This window comes from Martes martes (genome assembly GCF_963455335.1).
Source record: "Martes martes genome assembly, chromosome: 11".
NCBI lineage: Eukaryota > Metazoa > Chordata > Mammalia > Carnivora > Mustelidae > Martes > Martes martes.
Genome location: NC_137899.1, coordinates 29,078,479 through 29,104,451, shown reverse-complemented (window position 1 = coordinate 29,104,451; position 25,973 = coordinate 29,078,479). Strand labels below are relative to the sequence as shown.

At 38.2% G+C, this 25,973-nt stretch overlaps 1 protein-coding gene across 7 annotated transcripts in view; it reads left to right on the top strand.

The window, feature by feature from the left end:
- The first annotated feature begins 21,456 nt into the window (after positions 1-21,456).
- CACNA2D1 (calcium voltage-gated channel auxiliary subunit alpha2delta 1) overlaps positions 21,457-25,973 on the top strand; it is a 499,615-nt gene continuing 495,098 nt past the window's right edge. For all 7 annotated transcript variants that reach the window (XM_080818060.1, XM_080818058.1, XM_080818059.1 and 4 more), the window contains exon 1: positions 21,457-22,050. In XM_080818060.1, the coding sequence (XP_080674186.1) occupies positions 21,956-22,050 (95 nt within the window). In that variant the 5' untranslated portion in view covers positions 21,457-21,955. The remainder of the gene's footprint in view (positions 22,051-25,973) is intronic.

Sequence of the window (25,973 nt, the reverse complement as noted above, 5' to 3'; positions counted from 1 at the left end):
AGCCATTATAGCCAACTGAGTTATATTCTTTTTTTTAAATGTGCTTGAACATGGCCAATTATGTTACTGAAAAATTTAACTTTCTATAAATTACTCTTACCAATATTCTCATCTGCCAAATTTGTAAAAATATTGGAAGTTTCAAAGGTGAAATTGTTCATTAACTATGATAAAATGATGCATGTCTTTAGGCCCCACAAAATGCTAGAAACCCTTATATTCTGAATTCAATCTCCTTTTAAATTTTTGCTGTAGCAGGGAGAAAAAAAACGCGATATTGTCAGGTGTTAAATGAGGCTCTGGAGTAACCTATATTCTTATATATTGATAGTAGTTACTGTGAAAAACAATTTAGCTTTATGTAGTAAAATGGTGCATACCCCACTACCCAAGAACTCAGTCTTAGAGTCTTGTCCTGAAGAAATTCTCAAACACGCGAATGAAGAAATAGGTACAAAAATGTTCAGAGGAACTCTATTGGTGGTAGCAGAGAATTAGGAACTACACAAAGGTCTATCAACAATAAAATGGCTCAAATAATTATTGCAAATTTATACAATGGAATGTTAGGCAGCAAGAAAAATGAATAATCTGTACTTAAAATGAATATTAGCATACCTTGGAGTCATGAGGTTGAGAAGAAAAATACGAAATGAAGGAATACATGAGTAAAATCCCACTTATTTAAAATCATGATATATGCAACATCAAGCAATACATTGATAAGAAATACAGACATAGGAGATAAAGATGTTTATACATAAAAGTCGTGACAAACAAAGTTCAAGATTCTAGTGAATTCATGGTGAACAAAGGGTAGGGAGTGTTGAAAGCAGAGCAGAGCAAGCAAGGACTTCAAGGTATCCTGGAAGTGCTCTATTTTCTAACCTGAGTGGTCAATATAGGAGTGTTTAACGTATTAATTATATTTTACATAAAGTGAAGTTATTGTTTCACTAAACTTACAATTTGTTATGAATATTTTGTGTATATCAAATAGTTAATGTAAAAAATTTTAAAACATGGAATTACAAAGGAAAAGACGGGAGGGAGGAAGAAAAACATGAAAAATAAAGGGGGAAATGTAATGATGAAGCAAGAGAATAAAATAGTGGACCAGTCTATCTGAGCAAAATGGAAATCCCAAAGGGAAAGTTGCAAAGAACAGAGAAATGTTGGTTATGATGATACATTAACAATAGGATTGAAATAATCGTAATGATGACATAGTATCTCATGTTTACGTAGTATTTTCCAGGCAGTATTCCTGGTTTATATAGTCACATATTTGACCATTACAATAACTTCATGGAAGACATTCTATGGCTGTTTTCATTTTTCACATTATTAAATCAAAGGAAATAATAAATCCCAGTAAACTTGAAAAATCACATATTTGGTAAGTGGCAGAGCAAGGATATGAATCCCATTACAGCCAGGCTGGTTTCTTATGGCTCAAGAATCATGGCATCCAGATAAGGAGTAAGTCAGCCTCTCTGGCGAAGCCTCCATGAACTTCCCTCAGTCTTTTCTAGAATACAACCAGGTCATTTATGGGAATTATGCTTAGTCTCATGAAAATCAGGCAAACTGTTTCAGGAGCTATAAAATTAAAATCTGAGTTTCTACCTTTACCTTTTAAGAAATTCTACAGTTGCCTGCCTCTTCTCCAGACTGGTCATCCTGCATGAGATACTGAGTTTGGAATCTTGTAGCAGGGGCATTAGGTCACTTTTATTAAATGCATTTTCATGCATTAGTGTATCTTTCGATCCTTCATCCTCTTCTCAGAGAAATAGTAAGTCTTATCTAATGCATAGGATTTTTCATCTAGTACATAATCTTAAAGAATAAAATCGGAAAGTATATTCCATATTTTCAGCCTAGTCTGAAGTGAAAACCCACTGAGGGCAGTGCCAGTGTGGAGTTTTATACCCAGAAACCATCATAAATTGTTACAAACAAGGAAAAATGGTAAGATTCTATATATTTTCCCAAAATGTTAGTGTATGTTATAACCATCTCTTAATTTCTGACATCATTGTGATGACCTTACGCTGTGAAATGATATATGCTTATTAATATTTTATCATTGTAGTTAGTAGAAGAGTCGTCATAAAACAAAATTACATATGACTCATCCAGCTGGGGAAAAAAGGCCCAGAATAATCATCAAAAGTGAATCACCTTCCCTTTATTCCCCAACCCTGTGGTTGCACAACCTGAGACAGCAGTGATTACATCCTTCCCAGCCCAACTTTCTCTGGAACCTAAATCCACCCTGCACCTCAGTCCTTACTGTAAGTGTGAGGAGAATGTGAGGAAATCTAAAGAGTTTTCCAGATCAGGATACAGCAGGAACACCACAGTCTTCAGAGTCAGTGAAGCCTGGCAGTGTGCCTTCCTAAAAAAGTTTCATAATCTTGTTTTCACTCTCAACAAATCCTTTAAATTTAGCTTCAGATTGTATCAGGGGAGTTAGACCTCCTTCACATGGTAGTTGTGAAAATTCAGTGAGCTGATATATGCAAAACATATAGTGTCCGATGCTAGTAAGTGCTTAGCAGTTTTTAGTTTCCTGAACGTCCACTAACCCAAATAGATTTTTATACCGATTATGACTATACGTAGGCTCAACAGCTCTAAAAATCATATGGGTTAAACCAAAATAATGGATAGAGTATCTTTTCAGGGCGAATGAGCCATATCGCAGTCCTCAGGTCATCGTCTGGCTGCCTTCAGGAAGCCCGAGCTTTGATTGTTGACCATTGGACTCTGTCCAGTAGTTTCAGCCTTGCCAGTATCCCTGGTTGGAGGCATTTGTAGAAGATCTCACTCAGTGCTTAGAGACCTAAGATCAAGTAATTCTCGCTGGTAGTAGTTCTCTTAACTTGTGCCTCAGTTGTTCCAAATATGCCTCGTCTTCGTTTAATACCTTTTGTTCCTGGTCTTGGTAATCAGATTCCTGATCTCCCCTATTTATCATCCCCCTCCCCCCATCCAGTCTCCTCATATCTGGAAAGATAAACTTTTGACTGTGCGTACTTAATCGTGTCATCCCCAATTAAATCCTTCAGTGACTTTTCATAATCCTAGGGTAAAATCTAAACTTGTTAACATGGTCTCGAAGATTCTGTATAATTTTGACTCTTTCTTTCCTTTGTAGGTTCCTGTGGAATCACTCCTCCGTGTATGTTTTTGTCTGTTTGTTCAACTCAAGTCCAACAACATTGGCTTCTAAAATTTCTTTCTTGAATGTGACAAACTCCTGCCTCTGGCCCTATTGTCTCATCAGACTGCTTTCAAAATGTCCTCATTGTTTCTGATTTTTAGTGGTTTGACTATTGTGTGCTTAAATGCGACGTCCTTTTTGTATTACTGTTTGAGTTTCACCGTGCTTCCTGAATTTCTGAGCTGACATTTGTTATCAGCTTTAGATATCCTCAACCTCTGTTCCTTGAGAGACTCCAGTTCCTTGTATATAAGACTTTTACCCTCTGTCCCACGTGAATCTATATACAATTTTCAGTATTTTTCTCTTTTTTTCCTCTTTCTTTATCTCTTTAGTCTGGAGAATTTGCATAAATCTGTATTCTAATTCCCTCCTATTGGCTTCTGCATGTCCAGTATGCTGTTCAACATAGCTATTTTTCAGTTCTAAAATTTCCATTATATTTTTCTATTAATATAGTTTTCAATTCTCTGACAAAATTTTCCCTCATTTCATTTATTTCTCCATCTTTTGCTCACTTTCCTTGAACACTTTAATTATAATTATTTGAATGTCCTTGTCTGCTGTCTCCACTCTTTGGATCCCTGTAAGTCTATTTTTATTTTCTAAAGTTTTCTAGATGTTTGATCCTGTGGTTCAGTCTTTTGGCATCTCTAGAATATCTGATTAAATTCTGGAATTAGGCACAAAAACAAAATGAAATAAAACATGGAGATTCCAAATTATGTTATCTTTCCCTTTCATCTTGTTTTGTCTTTTTTTTTTTTTTTAAGATTTTGTTTATTTATTTGTCGGAGAGAAAGAGGGAGAGCACAAGCAGGGGGAGCAGCAGGTAGAGGGAGAAGCAGGCTCCCACTGAGCAGGGAGTCCCATGTGGGACTCATCCCAGGACCCTGGGATCATGACCTGAGCTGAAGGCAGACGCTTAACTGACTGAGCCACCCAGCCATCCCTTTCCTTTCTTCTTGTAGGAAACTATATTGAGACTGATCTCCTTAATATATTCAGTATTTTCTGGGTTGAGGTTTTAGTAGTGTTTTGTCTGCTTCTCGATTTGTCCTGCTTCTTAGGACCTTGCCCTCCAGGGATTTTATTTTATTTTATTTATTTTAAAGATTTTATTTATTTATTTGACAGACAGAAATCACAAATAGGCAGAGAGGCAGACAGAGAGGAGGAAGCAGGCTCCCCGCTGAGCAGAGAGCCCGACATGGGGCTCGATCCCAGGACCCTGAGACCAGGGCCTGAGCCGAAGGCAGAGGCTTAACCCACTGAGCCACCCAGGCACCCCGCCTCCAGGGATTTTAAAGAAACATCTGAGCCCTTTTTCTGGGATTCCAGAGCTCTAATTCTTCCCTCCTCTACTTCCCCCACTTCCCAGCACAGTGCAACTACTGAAAACTCTGCTATGCTTTTCAAGAGCTTACTTCTTGGCTTATTAAACTGGCCACATGTCAGGAGTAATTCTCCAAACCTCTCTTCTCCTCATGATCTTGGCCCCCAGGCCTCCTTTCTCTCTCTCCCTTTTTTCAGCCTTATGAGACTGCTGATCTCTTCTGATTTTCCTCCATGGGTGATCTTTTGCCCAGGCAGAGTCCATGTCTCAGGCAGGCTACCAGCTACTCCATTCTGTCAGAACAAGAAATGTGCCTCAACTTTTTCACACGAGTTTCCTCTCTTTTGGATGTTTTTCACCCAACTTTTTGCCTATCATTCTTTTGTTATATGTCTTTCTCTGAGAAACTATTTCCTGACTCGTCAGCTGATGTTAAGTTTTGCTGTTGAACTTTCTTAGAGTATCTTTTATTTTCCATTTATGCACTTTTCACCTTTTGTGATGAAATGTTATTTGCTTATGCCCTTTCCCTGAAAAAAATTTAAGGTCCAAAAGTATAGGACCCACTGTACATTCTTCTCCTTTCCTTCACTTTCTGCTTCCTCCTCCTGCTCCCCTCTTCTCTCCCTGTTCTCTTTCTACTTCTCCCCACCCCCCTTCCTCTCCCTCTCCCCCCCTCCTCTTTCTCAGAGTCTTTTAAAGTTTGGGGGCATTCCTGACCTGTATCTCGGTGAGCCATTCACTCACCCAGTTCAAATAATCAGTTTTGGTTGCTTTTCCTTCTCCTGGGATGTGGCATCATACTGCTAAAGCAGTGGTTTTCCATCCTGGCTGAGGACATAGTCCTAGTTAGCAAAACCTTTATAAGAAAAATTTTAAAATACTGTTTTGAGTATGATGAATATGTATGAGTAGCACAGACAGCTGACTGTCTAACAAATGTGTAGCCCTCCTCCCATAGTATAACTCTGACTTTGGCAGGTCCATGCTTGGAAAAATGACTGTTTCCCAACCCCTTTGCTCCTAGACAGGACCATGTAATTAGTTCTCCCCATTGAAATGTGAGCAGGAGTTCTGTGAGATGCTTTTATAGCAGATCTTTAAAAAAAAAAGAAAGCCTTCATTCTCCTGTCTCCTTTTGCAGGTGACAGTGAGTTTTAGGGAGCTGGGGTGTCACAAGACTAAGGGAACCTTTTTGGCTAATATCTGGGCAAATCCCCATATTTTACTGTTTATAGAATAAGAAGGAAATGCCCATTTTGTTGAGTTACTGAAACATATGGGTTTATTTGTAACAGTAGTTAACATTCCTAAACTGGTAGTGAAATTGATTCCTTAAACTGGGTGATACCAGAACAAAACCCTTATAATGTGGCTTTGGTTCAATGGTCAGGAGGTGATGAGCAAAGGAGTTGATCTCACAGGCTAGGAAAATAGAGACTCATATTCTGCAGTGTCAAAACATTTCATCAAATTGGACCATTAGAACTTTATAAAGACACTACATACCAACAAAACTGTAGCCCTGGAAGGGAAGGAAGGGAGGGAGGGAGGAAGGAAAGATGGAAGGAAGGAAGGAAGGCTGGCTGGCTGGCCATAGTGGAGGTAGTGCACGTTGGATGTTTCTTGGATGACTTCATGGAATTTTACAAGAAAGAGAAGGACTCATGTAAGAACAGGATGAAAAGTTCAGCACTATGGCAGAGATTGATTGAAGAGTCTCTTATTCCAAAGATGTTTATGATTTTATATAGCACTAAGGAAACTGATGTTTGAGAGACAGAAACAGACCGAGAGAGGGAAGGAGAGGAAAAGCAAGAACTAAAGCAGATTTGCTTATTCAGTCTAGGAAAGAACTTCTGAGTGTGGTTATTATAACTTGGTACTGATGGAAGTGATTAGACCAGGAACCTCTACCTTTTTAGAGAATTCTATTGTTAAAAACCAAACTAAACCAAACCAAAACATGATCCTGGCCTAAAATAAAAAGCTACAACTATTCAAAAAAAAGACCTCTGTCCCCTCAAAATTATAACAGGACTTGTGATCCAAAATCTTTTGCTGGTGTCATAAGTCACCACAAATGCAGTGGCTTTAAACAGCACAGACTTATGTTTGTAGGGTTCTGAAGGTCAGAATATCAAAGTGTGCGCTGGACTTAAATAAAAATGTCGACTGGGGCTGTGTTTTTTCTTCCATGAGAATTTTTTTCCCCCTTTTCCACCATCTAGAGACCGTCGCATTCCTTAGCTCACGTTCTCCTCTATCTTAAAAGCCAGCACTGGCTGGTGAATTTTTTGTGTGTCTTGCTGTTCTGACATTGACTCTCCTGCCTCCATTCTTGATGTAGGAAGAATCTTCTGGTTGTATTGGGCCCACCCAGATGATCCAGCTTAATCTCTCTGTCTTAAGGTTAGGCAGCAACCTTAATTACATCTGCAAGCTTAATTCTCCCCTGCCATGTAATATAACGTATTCACAGGTTCTAAGGGTGAAAGTGTAAACTGTTTTGGGGGGATATGGTTCTTCCTGTCATAGTGGGTATACTCCCTACTTTTCATTTCAGAAATAGTCGTGGAACATAATTGACAAGATTGGAAGCAGCAGCCATTGAACATAATAGATAAGGAAGAACATTTTAGAGTCAGAAATCAGGGCTTATCATGGAACTTCTTGAAGAGTATGTGTTCTTTACCATGTCTACTCAGCAGGATTTTGTTATTGCGGAGGAGCAGTAACTGTTGTGTATATACCATTCTTCATTTTGCAAATGGAATTTTTTTTTTTTTTTTTGGTAACAGCTTATACTCTCTCGAAAATAAATAGATAAAATCTTAAAAAACAACAAAAAAGTGCATATTCTTGTTCAGTGTCCCTTTTTCCTTTTGTCTGAGTTCAAGATTCCAGGATACAGAAGAGCCACGAGAAGGAAAGAAATTTTCTCCTTCAGTTACCACTAGGAGAAATCTGCTTGGTGACAATCTAGCCTGTACTAGATTATTAAATAAGCAAAAAATACATTTCTTCCATGTTAAGTCCTTAAAATGTAAGGTATTATTTGTCACATAAATCACAATTTTCCTAATACAGAATTACCTATATAGTTGGGGAGGAGGGGCTTAATCATATAAAACAAAAAATTAACTTTAAAGTAGATATATCTTTCCCCTATCAAAACCCCAGAATTTATGAAAATCACAACATGAGTGCATAAATAATTAGTTCTGTGACTATTTTGATCAGTGTTAAAATTTGTGACTATTTAGAAACAAAAGTGCTTAAAATAACAAAAAAAGTTCTGTTGAATATTCTTTTAAAAGTAAGAAGATAAAATACATTGTTTGATATAAGTTAGCACAATCCTCGATTTTTATTTTTAAGGGTCCTGGTTATATTATGTTTATATGAATATAATCTTGTCAGATCAACTTTAAGTTTGGAACAGTTTTTGTAGTAAAGAGAAAAAAATATGTGACTATTAACTACCATTATTGTTTTATATAAAAGGAGTATAAATAGAATCAAATTTAATACATAATAATACCTGCAAATGTTGAGAGTATCATGACAAGAATTAACTTATTTAGTTTTGTAAATTGTTGCTAACTTAGCCGTAACATTTCACATTAGTGTAGTAATGTTACTTATGTTTTAATTTCAATTCAAGAATTAGCTTGCTCCTTTACATAATCTGATACCGAATGGAATAGTGAATGATCAAATAGTTACATTTCCAATGCAATGTTTCTTATAAATTAAAATATTTTTTTAAAAGGTAAACAAGCAAAACATCACATGGCTTTGGAAATGGTTTTCAAAAGTCACTATGCTTACAAAATTCTAAATGAAACTCCTAAACCTATAGTAACCCAGTCCATGTGCTTACCAATACTAATCTCTGTACTAATGCTATTTATTCATACTTACATAATAGAAATAAAGAACAGGGGTGCCTGGTTGGCTCAGTGGCTTAAAACCTCTGCCTTCTGCTCTGGTCATGATCCCTGGGTCCTGTGACCGAGCCCTGCATAGGGCTTTCTGCTCGGCAGGGAGCCTGCTTCCCCCCCTCTCTCTCTGCCTGCCTCTGCCTACTTGTGATCTGTCTGTCAAATAAATAAATAAAATCTTAAAAAAAAAAGAAAAGAACAAAGTGTCTGTCTCCAGATGACACAGATTTCTTTGGAAAACTCAGGTAATTGAAAGAAGAGGAAGGCTGATTACAATTCTATACCTTCTCTATTGAATTATTTTTATTTCCATAACCATACTTTAACTATAGTACCTAGATTACTTTTCCGCCCAAGGCAGTGAGACCATCTTCCATTTTTTTTTGGACCTATAAAGAGTTTTATTTTTTGCTTTTGTTCTCTGAAAGGAATCTGTGACCGATATGAGACTTTAGTCTTAGAGAGTAAAAATACATAAAAGTAACTTTCAGTGTCACACAAGGTATATTTGAGAAACACCGAAGACTGTGCTTGAAGTACTCTGTTAATAATCCTTTTGTGTTGATTATTGGTGGTGGGTTGGTTTTTTTTTTTTTTTTTTTCTTTCACCAAAACCAAAATAGCTTCTTATCGTGTCTGGAAATCTCGTTTCAAGGAGATTGATAAACTGATTTTTTTGTCATGACAGATGCATATTTATGTGTCTGAGGAAGAGGTTCTCTCACAGTGATGGCTTATGCTTATGAATGCACTCCTTAACCAACCTAACACAGTAAGTTCAATAATGGAGTTCTAAACCAAGTAGGGGAGGCAGATGGCCTTGCAGGCTACTTGCTTCGGGGAGAATGTGGCTTCGACACGTCCTGTCTCTCATACTGAAGTATTGGCCCCAGCTTGGCCTCACACGTTGTCAGAGCTGTTTTCGGGCATGCAGGTATCAGCGAATTGGATACATGAAAGGCAGCAGGAGATCTGACTGGCACTTTGACTCAGGAATTGGCGTTAACAATAATACCTGATAATAAAACTCACCTCACCAAATCACCATTCTCACCATGGACCAAGATGGTCCACCAGCGTTGGAAGCTTTGTTCTAAACTATGGATTTATAAACTTTGTATTCAGTGTGTCATTGCTTTTTATGTCTTCCTCTTCTTTTCCTTAGGCCACCTCCCATCATCTCCAACATATGAATATTCACTTTAGAAAGAACCAGCAGAACTCCTCTGGCCAGCAGAATCCGTCTCATTTGCAAACTTGTTAGACATGCAAATTCTTAGGGCCCACCTGGATCTACTGAATCAGATACTCAGGGCTGGGACCAGTAATCTGGGTTTTAGCAGGCCTTCCAGGTGCTTATGATGCAAGCTCAAAATTTGAGAACCACTCATGTGTATGGATGATACTGTAGCTTAAAGTTAGAGCTGTGGTTTTTCCTATCATTAAGGTTTTCTACCAGCAGGGCCTTGGTCCAGCCTCTGTCTCAGTTCCCTGGTGCTGAATAAGTACTTTGAAACTGCTTAGTGGGGAGGACAGACATTCATGTCTACAGATTCAACCCTCCCTTGAATTTCTCTTGGCTCTTAGGAAGATAATTAGGACAGATTTCAGTTAGGCTGGGTTTACTTGAAACAAACACAATACTAAATTTCAATTAATTTTTCTGCATATAATGCTTTTGTCTTGTTTACCTTGTTTCTTTCATCGTATATTTATAGAATGCCTACTACTGGCCCAGGTTCTTGATTCAAAACAGTATTATATATAAAATTTGCAGTCGAGTAAATTGCACTGGACAGTACTGTGGCAGAGATGTAATTTCGATATAGTTGATGGGGTCATGTAAAGTGTATGATTCAAAAGGTTCTTAGCATATTTACAAAGTTGTGGAACCGTCACAACTTAGGGCATTTCGTGACCCCAAAATGAAACCCCATACCCATGAGCAGTCACTCCCCACTCCTCCCCACCCCCAATAATCCAGCCTAGTCCTACGCAATCACTAAGATACTTTCTGTCTCTATGGATTTGCTTCTTCTGGATATAGCATATAAATAAATTATATACCAGGTGGTCTTTTCTGACTGGCTCCTTTCACCCAGCATGTTTTCAAGGTTCACCCATGTTGTAGCATGGATCAGCACTTCATTAGCTCTTTTTTTTTTTTAAGATTTTATTTATTATTTATTTGACAGACAGAGATCACAAGTAGGCAGAGAGGCAGGTAGAGAGAGAAGAAGGGAAGCAGCCTCCCTGCTGAGCAGAGAGCCGGATGCGGGGCTTGATCCCAGGACCCTGAGATCATGACCTGGGCTGAAGGCAGAGGCTTTAATCCACTGAGCCACCCAGGTGCCCCAGTACTTCATTAAATTTTATTGCCAAATAATACTTCATTGAATGGTTATACCACATTGTATTTATATATTAGTTGGGACATTTCGCTTTTTACTTTTTGGCTGTAATGAAGATTGCTTCTATGGACATTTAATGTACACATTTTTGTGTAGCTAAGTTTTCATCTGTCTTAGGTAAATACCGAGGATTGGAATTGCTGGGTCATATGGTAATTGTGTGTTTAACCTTTTCCAAAGCAGTAGTCCCATTTTACAGTCCCACCTGCAGTGTAGTTTCTAAAAGTTTTTAACCTGGCACACAAGTTCCAAGTTTTAAAACTTTTTTGGGGGGGAGGTGGGGAGGAACTCTTGGGTGGCTCAGTCGGTTAAGTGTCTGCTTTTGGCTCAGGTCATGATCCCAGGGTCCTGGGATTGAATCCCCCACATTGAGTTCCTTGCTCAATGGGGATCCTGCTTCTCCCTCTGTCTGCCATTCCCTTGTGAGCTCTCTTCCTCTCTCTCTCTCTTTCACAAATAAATAAATACAATTTAAAAAAAAAAAACTTTTTTTTTTTAAATACCAAAGGGCATCTTACATCTTAAGATCAGAGAAAAGAAGTAGATATCTCATATGAAAATTTATATGTAACAGACAAATACACCTTTCATCCACTTTTGGGGTGGCAAATAGAAACATACAAATTCATGAAGCAAAATTCTTATCAGAATGTTAAGCTCTAGGGAGGTTCTTTCTTTTTTTTTTTTTTTTAATTTATTTATTTGACAGACAGAGATCACAAGTAGGCAGAGAGGCAGGCAGAGAGAGGGGGAAGCAGGCTCCCCGATGAGCAGAGAGCCCGATGCGGGGCTTGATTCCAGGACCCTGGGATCATGACCTGAGCCGAAGGCAGAGGCTTTAACCCACTGAGCCACCCAGGTGCCCCTCTAGGGAGGTTCTTAATAACAAGTGAATAGATGACTGACTCAAATAGTAATTATATAAATGAATGAATAAAGATACCTCTACATTTCTAGTTTGCATCAAAACATATGGTAAGTTCTTTAGATTTCCATTGTGCACTCACACACATAGATGCTTCATGTGTGAAAGGCAAAACTTTTTTTTTTCTTAGTGAAATATAATAAATTATTCTTAATGCTGTTAGTGAGAATAAGTGATAACCATGAACCTACATTAATCAGTTGATAATCCCAAGGTTATTAATTTAAAAGTTATTTGAAGTCTGTTAGACTTTATGATTAGAAATGGTGATTATAGACCTAGCAATTGAAGCTAAGTAGAAATTCGAATGCTCGCTCAGGTTGCTGACTAAAATCGACATGTTCTTTCCGTGAGAAAATGCAAGCCTGTGTTTCAAAGCAGTGATAAAAAATCATTGTTTGGAACATGTTTGTAGGTTGAAGGCTGCCTATATTTTTGGATTACCATTACTGTTAAAGTGTTTAAGAGAGATTTTTACTTAAATTTCAAAAAATACTGAAATGCAAAAGCACTAAATTCATTCAGTTGTCTTAAGAGTTCATTGAGAATTAAAATGACAAATCCTTTATTTGCAGATCTAATAGAAGTTATCAAAATGAAATGCATTTATAGATTTTATTGATCTAATTTTTCTGGTTTCATATTCACTTTTTAAAGCTTCTCATTGACTTGAGCACGGTGAGGGTGTTTTATTTCTATAAAACATTTCTTCCTCATCGCCACTGAAAGGGAAAAAAATCAGTACTCTGAAGGTGTCCTACTGAGGTATTGCTGTTTATGGAAGAACAGTACATGAAGTAGTAAATAGCTCTAGCCAGTGATTAAATGTAGAAGCAGCGTTGATGTAGTGGATAAATGCAAATGTCATTTACAGTCTCACATACTTCAGTATCATAAATACACTTCTCATTGTATAAGTACAAGATGACAACACAAAATAAACTCCATAATGTACGCCTAAGTGATACAAATAAAGTAGGTACATATGCCAATCTGAATTATAATTTTATTGTATTTATATACATATATATGCACCTACATTTATATACATACATATATATGTACATCATATATGTACACATATATGATGTATATGATAATAGTGTGCCCAAATGATTAATTTTTATGTAAGTTGAAATAAAAACTTTTTATGATGATCAGTTGCTTGAAGTAAACTATGTATAGAATATAGGCTACAGTTGTATATTTGAAAAAAATCCTAGTCATCAGAAATTTGTATAATTTAGGTATCAAGGTCATCAACATTTGTCTAACATTAATGTTAAATTCAATTAATATTTGTTATATGTCTACATGTCTACATAGCTAATACTTGCAGGCCTCATCAAACAGTGCCCCTGTTTAAATATGTAATAATTGATCTTCTTAAAAATGATACTGAAAATCTTTCTATAATACTAAAAACCATTAGAACATACACTTTAAATGGGTGAACTGAATGGTATGTGATTTCTACATCAATAAAACTGTTAAAAAATAACAAATTAGAAAAAACACCTTATATTTTCAGTAACTATTTTTTCCAGTTAAATTTGCCTCCATAAATTGAGCCTTGGAAAGGGCTTATTTATTCTCATTTTTCGTTATTATACGCGAGATCAAATAGAATCTACCTTTATTCATCATTAGTGTACTGACATAATATGTACATTTCAAAGTGTGCACATAGATGACAAAACAGAAAAATGACGGTACTTCCTTAGAGCTGTGTATACCATAAGGTTCATTAAATGTATACTGCACGCCAGTTAATTGTCCTTATGGGTTATTGCTTAGTTTTCTTAAAAATAATTTGTTATCGGGTCGCCTGGGTGGCTCAGTGAGTTACAGCCTCTGCCTTCGGCTCAGGTCATGATCCCAGGGTTCTGGGACGGAGCCCCACGTTGGGCTCTCTGCTCAGCAGGGATCCTGCTTCCCTTCCTCTCTCTCTGCCTGCCTCTCTGCCTACTTGTGATCTCTGTCTGTCAAATAAATAAATAAATAAAATCTTAAAAAAATAGAAAAAATTTTGTTATCAATAGACCGATCAAATGTTAAGTCAGCACAGAGGGAGACATTTTTGAGGTTGCATGGCTAAATGCTTTATCTGCTGTCTGGAAGCATCACTCACTGTGGAGGGGGGTGGAAGAGGACAGAGGGGAGAGGGGTGGTTACGGATTAATGAGAAAATGGAATGAACGAACAAAATGCTGTGTCATTTAATCCTCACGGGATTATTCTCAACTTTAAAAATTTAAAACTGAGGCTCAGAAAGACCATGTCATTTGGCCCACCTCTCCAAACTCCTAAATGACAGAGCTCGGCTTTGTAGTTCGGTAGGTCTGTGTCATTTCTACCACCCCACGGCATGGGCGCCTACTTCTCTGCGGCTGAAAGCTTCTAATGATTTCATGACTCAACAGACTATCTGAAGTCAAGAATTTGAGTACTTGATGGAGGTCTTAGAGATGAATGAGTTCAAGTTTTCTCATTAAGAACAAATTAGTGTAAGACATGGACCTTGCCTGGGACATATGACACTTAATTCACTTCAGGGTTCTGGATGTGAACACATTTTCAGGTGAGAACAGAGTCATTGAAGCAGCTAAATCACTTTTGCCCTTCCCTCCTAATCCCATTTGCACCTTCTGATTGTTGATGAATTATTTCCTGAGGAAAAGGTATTAGGAGAAAGAAGTGGTTCTGAAGGTTGTACGTGGAAAGAAAGTAGGTTCATTAAATTTTATGTGTGATTTACTATAAAAATGTTTGTTACATACAAATCGATATTTTATACGATGTGGCTTATGATGTTTTTCCCTAGAGTGCTATAAAAATCCAGCATGATAAATTGATCAGATTGCTGCCTATGGGGATATCAAATGCAAAGGGAATTTGCAAACTTATGTTATAGTAGATGTATCTTACATAACACTTTCATATCACTTTTTTAAATTAAAAAAGTGGTTAAATATTCACGTTATATAACCTCTCCCACTTTCAGAGACCCTTAGAAGGTTATTAGTATTTTCTATAAGTAGGGAGATATTGAACATTATATATTTTATATTTTACTGAGTGATAAACATTTTGGTTGATTGAATACTGCGGTAAACTTGTTGTCCTACTCTTTTGCCTCATTTATGGTACTGGTTTCTTGTGTAGGTGGTTTTGGCCTTCAAAGTTCTTGCCGTTTCTGTTTTATCTCTTCTTTGCATTGTGTTTCGTTGCATTGTATGAAAAAACTCATTTCCCCTGCACATTGTTCCTCCTTCATATTTACATTTTTCTTTCTTTCTTTCTTTCTTTTTTTTTTTTTTGGCTAATTTGTCTTTGTGTTTCAAAATTTTCCTACTTCCTTTTCTCCTTACTAAAAAAGAATACCTTTTGGTCATGTGTTAAAGTCACTCAACTATTGTATGTCAGGGAAGAAAAAAATCAAAAGAAGGGGTGGAGAAGGGGCGGAGTGGGGTTGGCTAGTTAACTTTGGGAAGAAAAGGGGAAAAAAACAGGAGAACTAGGTTCTGTCCCTGAACACTGATGAATCATGGACATTTGTTAAGCCTTGAATTGAAGTTTTGTCTCCGCGTTGTAAGTAAGTTTATGATGACAGTTCATCTGTGATAAGTATTGTGTCATTGTTCACAGGGAGAAGTTGTATATAATTTGAGGAATAGAAATGAAGTTTAAAATAATTGCATAATCAATCCAATACATAGGAAATCTCCTAACACTCTACTGTTGACAATAGCAGGTCTCGAGTATAAGGAATTTCAGGTATTAGTAAAGAGACAAAGATGATTAAGTCTACACAGCTCTCCCAACCAAAATATTTTCATGCCCATTCTTACTACAAATAAGGACTACAAACACTGTGAATGACATAATTAAAGGAAGTTAAAGTTCTTACTAATGGAATCTGGATTTGTAAATGTTATTAGGATATTACAAAAATAAAAACTTGCATTTTGAAGTTATCCAGATGATAATTTAGAGTTATGTGCATTTGTTTAATTTACTGACATTTACTCTGCAAGTGTCCTGTCACTATAAATTCTATCCACAAAAATGAATGATATCTTGGCAAAAATAGATCGATCTGTGGGTAACAGAACAACTTGCAGTAACATCCAGATAATAATTGTTTAGGTTGAAACTCAAGACTCAGTTTGTTGTTTTATTTTGGGCTATCTTCACCCAGTTTGGCAAATTGATGAAATCAATTATTCTTCTAGCCAGCTGTGGACATCCTGACAGGATCATATTCTTAAAGAATGGGTCACCTTATGAACCATGAGAGACTATGGACTCTGAAAAACAACCTGAGGGTTTTGAAGGGGCAGGGTGGGAGGGTGGGGGAACCAGGTGGTGGGTATTAGGGAGGGCACAGATTGCATGGAGCACTGGGTGTGGTGAAAAAACAATGAATACTGTTACGCTGAAAATAAATAAAAAATTAAAAAAAAAAAAAAAAAAGAATGGGTCACCTTAGAGTAAAACTGAAGGAATTGTGAATAAGGAAAAAAAATGTATTTAAATTTCCAGTTGTAGATGAGGCAAGCTATTTTTAGAATTGTGTAGATACTTATTCTTAGTTTTAAAAATATGAAACTCTTATTAATTACATTAAAAACAATAGGACATTAGATAGCACACAACAATATTCTTTAGGTGATTAGGCATCACATTATCTTTCTTCCCCAAATTGTTAGAAACCCTTAGAATGTCCCTCCCACCTTTTAAGAAGACTATGTTATTACTGTATACAAATATTTGTACTGTCTTGATTTTCAAAGTTTCCAAATCTCAAACTTATAAGTTTGCATCTCCCATCTGTAATAGGTGAGTAAAGCAGAGATCACTTGTCATCTCTCTCTCTAATGTAGGTTTGTAACTCTATGTTTACTGGTATGTCTTCTTTGCAATAAAAGCAGGAATTTTAATCATATAAACCTAAAATCTGGGCTCATAAAAATAAGATGACTGCTCTCTTATTTTCTCTCCATTATCCATTACTGTAGGGGGGAAATTTGGGCAACACCATTTGTGGTGCTTCTATGAACACTCATCGAATAGGTGAATTCTGTATTATCAGTATGGGCAGTGAATTTGATCCATAACATACCTACAATCTTATAGAAATATGCTAGGTTACAATGGTGGTTTACTGTGCTAAAGTATATTAGAAACCTAGTATCAGAGTAATACCAATCATCCATATTTCTTTTTCTTTATCATCAGAGGCTGCATCCGTAAAATTCAAAAAAACAAACAAACAAACAAACAAAACAACTGGAAGGAGTGCCAAAGGTTGTTGGTTTTGGTCATTCCTGTTTTACCCTCTATCTCTTACCAACCATCATCCATTGTCTTTTTGCTGCTATTGAATGCTTGGATAAATAACTGAATTCTTCCCTTTGTGTAGGCCTAAGTAAATGGATTCCCTATACTTTGAGCTATAACTTATGGTTAAAAAAAAAAAAAAAGAAACAACAACAACAACAACAACAACTCCAACTCTATAGAGTGAAGAAGGATCTAACAAGGAAATCTAGATTTTCAAGTTCAATAGTTGTTGGGTTTTTGTTTGTTTGTTTTTTAATGGGAAATCATGGTGTAAGTACTGATTTTTTCTGAGATGTGCTTGTACTTAATGGGGAAGGTTGAAAGACAGAAGTGAAGAAATCTACCATTGGCAGAAATTTAAAAACACAGTAGCATTAAAGGCATTGCTTGGTTTAGGATGTGATAGCATTTAATATAACTGGTAATATTTCCTAATACTTAAATCAGCAGAAGTTTGTCCGTATAGGATTCTGATGTGCAAACAATAAGCTTCCAATTGGTACCTGTTCAGTGTTACTTTGTATTCCTTTATTACTATCCATTAGCATTTGTTTAATGTTACTTTGCATCCATTCTTCCCTTAAAAGTTTAATGCCTTGGGGCACCTGGGTGGCTCAGTGGGTTAAAGCCTCTGCCTTCGGCTCAGGTCATGATCCCAGGGTCCTGGGATCGAGCCCCACATGGGGCTCTCTGCTCAGCAGGGAGCCTGTTTCCTCCTCTCTCTCTCTCTGCCTGTCTCTCTGCCTACTTGTGATCTCTGTCTGTCCAATAAATAACTAAAAAAAAAAAAAAAAAAAAAAAAAAAGTTTAATGCCTTGTCAATAACTGTATTACCTGGGCCAGAGTCCTCTAAATATTTGTCTTGTTTGTAGGAATATTTGACCATCTTTCTTCATCTCTAGGTAGTGTCTTTTCTATGGTTCTTTCTGTAATGGCCTCTCTGTGCTGCATTAGTTTAAAAATACTGAATGTGAACACTGACGTAAAAATCTTCACATGGCGCCCTTAACCATTCTCCTGGGAATTGCTTTCTTTTCTTATTCCCAACTCCTGAAAATATTCCCCAAGGACAGAGATAGTTGAAGCTTTCTGTCCATTTGTTTTTAACTTTGACTCTTTCTGGCACGCATCTGTGTGTGCTTAGAAGCGTACTGCCTCAAATCACAAGTATTTCTGATTCTGGTTCTCACACTATACATCTCAGAGATAGGTCCTATCTTTCTTTTGGTTTGTAAATAAATAAGGCCTGTTGTCATTGTTTTTTTAGTTTCTTAACGGATACCAAAAAACCCAGAAAATTAGTCATTGCCTTTAACTTTTTATTTTTTTTTTTGCCAAGGAGAACTATTTTTTCTTTCTAGAGTCCCTGTGTGTGTGTTTGTACATAAGAGAAAAACAAAACAATTTAGTTACATTTTCTTACTCATAAGGCAAAAATGTTGAAGAAATTAGATTTGATTTACCGAAAATTTTTTTCGCAAAATGCTTATATATACATACAAAAATACGCTCACAGAAAAATGCAACGAAACTTAAATTTTATGCTACCAATATGCATAGTATAACCTAAAACCAAAAAGGAGTAAGAGGGAACATTTCATGGGCATTAGGTTCATATTGTTCTTTGTCCATTTCTAATAAAGGAACAAATTAAACATTTACATATAGTAACAATTGAGAGCTAGAAGTTAGACATCATAAATTGGTCATGAGTAAAAGTCAGAATTAAATATTTTGGAATAAACTTTCTTCTAAAAATGATTAATACAGACATCTGATCTTCATTAATCTTTCTTATTAGATTATTTTCTCTTAAATGAATAGTAGATATTGATTTCTGACTTCTTGCTTATGGAGGCCCATAATACAAGTTTTATTATCAATCCTTATGTTTCATAAACATTTTATCTGGAATAGCAAATTTTGGTGAATAAGCAAAATTTTATCCCAATTAATGGGATAGGATCTGGTTTTAATGGAATTTTTCAAAATAACTGAACTGAGCTGAAACAATGCCTTGTACAGGGCTATGGCTAACCCAATAGACACGTAATGCTATGTTGTGAAAATGATCCTGTTTTAGTTACCATACATAAGAAATACAAGCCACACTTGGAATATCCTCATTAGAAAGGTTTAGGATAAGAAAGCATTTAATAGCAAACCTCACAACAGAATACTAAGCTATGATTTAGGCTTACAGTTGATAACCAGCACTTTCAGAAAGACCTGTAGAAGCAGTATCTTTCTTCATCAACTTCGGGTATTAGAGAACACAGTGCTTCATCAGAGGGACCCAAAGAAACTGAGATTTGGCTCAAAGGCCAACAAATAATGAAGGCTGACTTACCTTCTCGAAGTTTATTACATTCCTTTTGCTCTTTAAGCTCTTCCTCTTAGAGATATAAATTGGAAACGGTGTACTTTCTTAGTAGGAAGTCTGAAGTCATTACTGAAATAATTGACAGAATATAATACAATATTTTTATGTAGGGAGGCTATTATGATACCAACATATCACATAGACAGTAATGGGCATCTAATTCTGCTATTCGTAATCCCCATGCTGCGAAAGAAAATCTGCTTTTGAATCATTAAAAATTGAAGCACAAAATGATGGGCTTGACTATTTGGTTATCTAAATTTGGACTGGAAGGCCATCTTCAGTTACATAAAATATCCTTCCCAAGCTCTAGTTCTCAATCCCATTACATCCACTTCATTTCTCATTTGCCAGCTCCCGTGGCCACACTCTTTATGCTCAGCAAAAAACAAACCAAGTTAAGTCTCGGTGGGGTGCCTTTTGTGAGGCCACTCAGAATAGGAAGAAAGAAACAGAGTGCAAGCTAGAGATGTAGAGAATATAAAGAAAACAAATAAGGCACAAAAAAGGAGGAGGAAGGGAGAAGAAAACATCACGGGGTCAAGAATCATGAAATCCCATACACTTTAACATTTTTGCTAGTAGGTGCTATGAGTCTTCTCTGTTGGGGGAGGCTGTCCTCAGAAAGCTGGAAAATCAATTCTGAATTAATAAGGGTCTTTTTCCTTTCACAAGGTCCTGGTGAAACTAAAAAAGGAGCTAATTAAAAATCGTACTGCCATCCCATAATTACAGGTTTTACCCATATGCAGGATGGTCATTTTTTCCCATCAGGAATGGTATTCTTTTCACTTCCTGCCAAAAGTGCTCCAATACATTACTATAGGGAGTTTAAGAATTTAAGATTTTCAAGGAAACCTTTCCACCACTGGCACCCCTTTTCCTTCCGGAAGAAGGCCTGTGCCCTAGGGAGAGGCCTAATCCAAGACCCTTCTGCTCTTTTTAGAAGGGCTCAGCTCGCCCCACCATTGCTTTTCCTGGGGGTGGAGGTGAAACTGGTCTGATATGGCTGCTCCCTAGCTCTTTCCCCCTACCTTTCATCCCTCCTCTGCATTTGAAGTCCATTTCGCAAACTGCCACCTGTTCCTGCTGCCTACCCTTTTCGTGCTTTCACATTGACCAAGAGAACTCACTCCTGCAGCAGCCCTGTCAAGGCAAGGCAGCCCAGTGGCCAAAGCAGGGCGTTTTGAACCTTTTGGAGGTAGTCTCACTAGGATGTTAAAAAGCCCTTGGCAGCACTGTCCTCCCGGGAAGGAGAATTCGTCCCTTCACCACTCCGTCCTACCGAAGGGCAGGTCTGGAAAGCTTTTACAGCGTCAGGTCCTCCTCTGACAGTCCTCAGCCCGGGCCCTGAGGCTTGGTCCTCGCCAGGTGAGCCCCACTTGGGCGTGGGGCCGCTGGCACGACTGCCATTCTGCCCTGCCAGAGCCTCTAGTCTCTGGCACTCCGGGGCAAATAAATAGTGCCACCTGGTAGAGTCGAAAGCGGTGCTTTAAAATGCAAATACAACCCCCTCCTGCATTTGTTGTCAAATCACTTCTCCACGATTCCTAGGCAGGCAGTGGATTCTGCGCCTGGGAGAAGGGCTGGGGGAACGTTCCTGCCTGTGCAAAAATAACCCCCGAAGACGCAAGCCAAGTACTCGGCTGGAGCTCTCCAGCCTGTGGATGCCCGCTGGGCGGCTGGCTGTCCCCCGGGAGCCCCGCAGGGCTGGGTCCGCTCCCCCGCCTCACGCCGGGCGGCGGGAGCAAGCCGACGCCGACTTTGGGAGTTCCTTTCTGCCTTGTATGGAGGGCTGCTCCGGGCCCGTCTCCGCCCGACTGCTCTGACGCCCAGCCCTCCTGCTGCCCACCCCCAGCCACCTCCCTCTGACTTGCCCGGAGAAGCCAGACGGAGCCTCTCCCTGCCACAAGTCTCTCCGCCTGCCATTCCCCCATTCCCGCATCCACCCCCACCCGCTCCCCAGCGCCGTCACCCCTCCTCCGCCCCCGCCTCCGCCTCCTCCTGCTCCCCCGGCAATCGGGGGAATAAATCAGGGAGGAAATCGGGAGGCACAGAGATAGCGAGAGCGCGCGAGCGCCGGCGGACTCGCCCAGGTCTGTTTCCAAAGTCGCCCTTGATGGCGGCGGAGGCGCGGCAGCCGCGGCGCGGAGCAGCCGACGCGCGCTAGTGGGTCCGCCCGCCGCCGCCCCTTCCCTCGCGCCGGGTTTCGCCCCTGCCGCCCCCCGAGCCAGTCCGCGCTCCGGCCCCGGGCGCGCCAGCTCTCCAGACGCCCGCGGTCCGGGCAGAGTGGGCTCCTTCTCCTCCCGCGGCTTCCAGCACCGTTCCTTCCCCCCGGCTGGGGAGGGAGGCGGGATTGATCTTCGATCTCGAAGATGGCTGCTGGCTGCCTGCTGGCCTTGACTCTGACACTTTTCCAATCTTGGCTGATCGGCCCCTCGTCGGAGGAGCCGTTCCCTTCGGCCGTCACGTAAGTCGGCGGGCCGGGGAGGGCCGGGAGTGCGGGCCGAGGGGTGCCGCGGGAGCTGGGCGCGGGGACGGTTCCCGACTCGCGGGGCTTTTCTGCCCGTGGGGGTGGGGAGCGATCTGGGCTCGGATCTGGAGAGGCCGAGCGGGAGGTGCGCGCCGCTTGCCGCCGGAATGCGCGCCGAACCGGCGTCTCGGGCGTCTCGGTGGGGCCGGGCTGTCCCGGGAAACGTCCGCCGACGACTCGCGGCGCCTCAGCCCGTCTCGGAAAGGATTCTTTAGACTTAAAGAGTTTAGCTGTCCTGGGGAGAAAAAAGTTTCCAGCCAGATATCCGCTGTCCTCAAACCCAGTCCAGGAAAAAAAAAAAAAAAAAAAAAGTTGTGTTCGCTTGGGTGTTTTACAAATTGGTGATTTCACGCTTGCCGGGGTAGCATGGACTTCTCCCGCGCATGGCCTGGGGGATGCTCTCTAATTGCTGTAGTGCCCAAACTCATTTAGATCCCAAATTGCTGGGCGCACTTGACAGTCTCATCCGAGGAGTGCTCGCTCGACGCAGCTTCGAGTGCTGTCCACTCCGGGGGCTCGCAGGTACCGGGACCACGCCATCCAACCTCCTCATCCTTCATCTGGAGCATCTAAATGCTGGCAGACACACCGTTCCCGTTCTTAGAATGAATAGAACCTATTCTTTGAGGGAGGGATGAACGTTTCCAGAGTCGCCTGCAATTTTCTTTTAATGTTTCACATTTCTAAAATAACTTAAAAAATTCGCAGCTGTTCTGGAAAATAGAGTTTTTAAAGGTAACTGTATAGTCACACGGCAGGAAGGGAATGAAAAATAATTCTCTTTTCTCTTAGGCTGGAAAAAAAGAAGCAAAGTCAGTAGCTCTTAAAAATATATACACGTTTTTTTAAATGCGCTGAAGAGCCTATCGGGCATTTTGGGAAAGCATTTATTTTGGTCCTTAAAGCTACTTTAAAGCTTCTAAGAGTAGGTGATCTTAAAAGGATGAGTCACTTTAATGCATTTTACATAACAAAAACAAAGCCCAAGGTAGCCTTCCCGGTATTTCTGCTGTTGGGAATTATTTGCTGTCCTTTGTTGGCTGCGTGCTCAGTACTGGAGTTTTGGGTGGATGCTAACAGTGAACCTTTACCAGTTGAAACCCTGCAGCGTTATTTAAGATGCAGCTTAAAGTATTTATTACATTAGGTGTCAGTGCAAGAATCCGAAGGATGCACATTCTCACCCGGAGAAGGGGAGTGTCGAGTATTTTTTGTCATTGATTTACGGTCATGTTCCTTTTTAGATAATCTTCCATAAAAATGATTGCAGATCCTTTTTGTGATGAAGCGAAAGGGTATATGCCATCTGTAGATCTTTCTTTAATTGGCAGGATGTTCCAAGTGGATATTTTGAAATATATAGGCTAAGAATTACTCTAAAGATGCTTCAAAATTATTCACTCTTATTAGGAAATTACACCTTTGTTGATTGAATTCTTTATTCTTTTTGTAGCTTGGCCTATAGAGCGAGAACTCAAGTGACTCGCTTGCATTTGTATCAAATAAAGAAGTGGCTCTTTAAAAAGGAGGCGGTGTGTGCAGTTTACATATTTTTAACGTGTCATTTTTAACTGACAATTTATCAGTATTCCTTTCATTTGGAGGGAATGCATCATTCACCCTACTGGGTGAAACTGTGACTTTTTAAAGATACAACAAAATACAACCTTTTATTCCTGAACATGCCATTGTAAAATATTAACGTACAGATCCTTATTGTGAGGACATCTGCAAAAAATGCTCTCCTAAAATTAAAATAGCTTAGTGTTTATGGTCAGAGATTCACTGGAGACAAGAAAGAAAATAAATAGTGAAGAAAAAATAGGAATTGGGAAACCACAATTTCTTTCCTTTGAAAAGATACAACATTTTATTTTTTAAGAGTGGGAATTTAAGGTATTTTCAAATAATACGAAACATTAATAATTTTGTAGAGTGAAGGCTTAATAAAAGAGCTTGTAGAGCTAAGTCAGTCTCCTGTAGGTAACATTAACGCTATTTGTGTAAGTCTTGTGTGTCTTCAGTCATTTATTTCTAAAGTTAAAATACCGTCTTCTGAGGAGAGGAGAAATGATAGTTGACATTTGTACTTCTAGTTAGGTTTCTGAATAAACTTCGTGAAATTTTAAAAAGTGCGGTGTTAATTTTATCAAGGTGTGCCATTTGCTTTTCTTGCAAGAAAAGAATTGGTATCGAGTGTTTATCATGATAAATCTCAAATCTTGGGAAAAAATTTCAAGCTTATAAAAACTCAGTACAAAGATTATAGTATCATTAAAGGCAAACTATTACATTCTTTATATAAATTTCTCTGGAAATCATTAATAAATTCTTTTTTTTTTTACAATTTTAATTTTCCCCAGAAAAAGCAGTATCAGTAGTTTTAGAAGAAGAACATGCCATCAACACAGTATAAAATTAATTGTGCGCTCACTGGAGTGAATCCTGAATTAGAATTACTAATACAAAGCTTTAATTTTTTTAAGTAGTGTTTACAGTAATATTAAAGGTTTAAGTTTTATTATAATAAAACAAATGTGTCATTTTAAATTTCTTTTTAAATTTTTCCTGCTTTAGCATATATCCTCATATAGCATATTCTTCTGGATTTCAGTATAGTTAAACTGTTCTAAGACCTAACACTAAAATAACAAGGTTCCCCTCCCCCAACCAAGGAAGGAATTTTGATACACTTCTTTTGCTAGGTTAGGCTTTTCTTTTGGAAATGATTGTCTCAATAAAGTGTGAATCATAAATATGCCAGATGGTATCAACCACCTAATGCATATTGGTTTATATATAAATGGAAATCACATCATTTTCATGTTATAGTATGCACACGTTATATTGGTAGTTTAAGATAGAGTTTTCAAATAGGGAGTTCTCGCTTGTTCTAGAAATAATTTCTTAGCATGTAAATGAAAATACTTCTGTTTTAAAACTCAGAATAATATGTATGTTAGCCAGTATTGTAATGTTAACTTAACTCTGTTGCTCTTTATTTTAGAATCTATTTACAAATCCAGGTTTAAAAAAAAAAAATCACTGTAGTTATAACTACTACTAAGGTTAAACTTCTATCTAAGTCATATCATAACACCAATCAGTCAGAATAATTGGCTGGAAGTCCATTGTTATATGGGGATTTTATTATAAACTGTGTTAGTAGGATACATATATTAATAAGAATTATAGGTATCTGCAGGAAATAGATATATCTCATGAAAGAATAGTACTTTGGGGTTTAAATACTTCAGATATAAATATTTTTTTTCTGTTATTAGACAAATTTATATTTAAAGGCTATAGAAAATAAGTTTATGTCATAACATTGGAATGGGTATCTTTTTCACATGTTAGAAGTGACATAATTATTTTCATTGGGCTTAACAATTTCTATTCATATACTACATGTATAAGGAAATGTGCCTTAAGATAAAATATGAGGTAAAATGTGTAAATTAGAACCCAAGAACAATGACATTAATAAATCCCTTTCTCAAATCTTCAATTTGTTCTCATAAGCTTAACTATAAGACAACATCTGTTATTCCACAGGTGTGTATTTAAAATAGGTATGTTTTTCAGATAAGTAGCGGCATGGTATCTTAATACATGGATATATGTGTAGCTATTTGGATTGGCATTTGAATGAGCATTAAGCAGAGTGTAATGGAAGTGATCTAAAAAGCATTTTGGAAAGGTATAAGAATCTAAGCTTATTATGGCTTGTAAAAAGGAAATAAAACATACCTTTATTATTTTAGTATGGCTTTTAATAGTTTAATTATAATTTAATAAGTGCATCTAAAATTAAAATCTATAGCAAGTTGTTCATTCTGAAAATAGAAACTTTACTA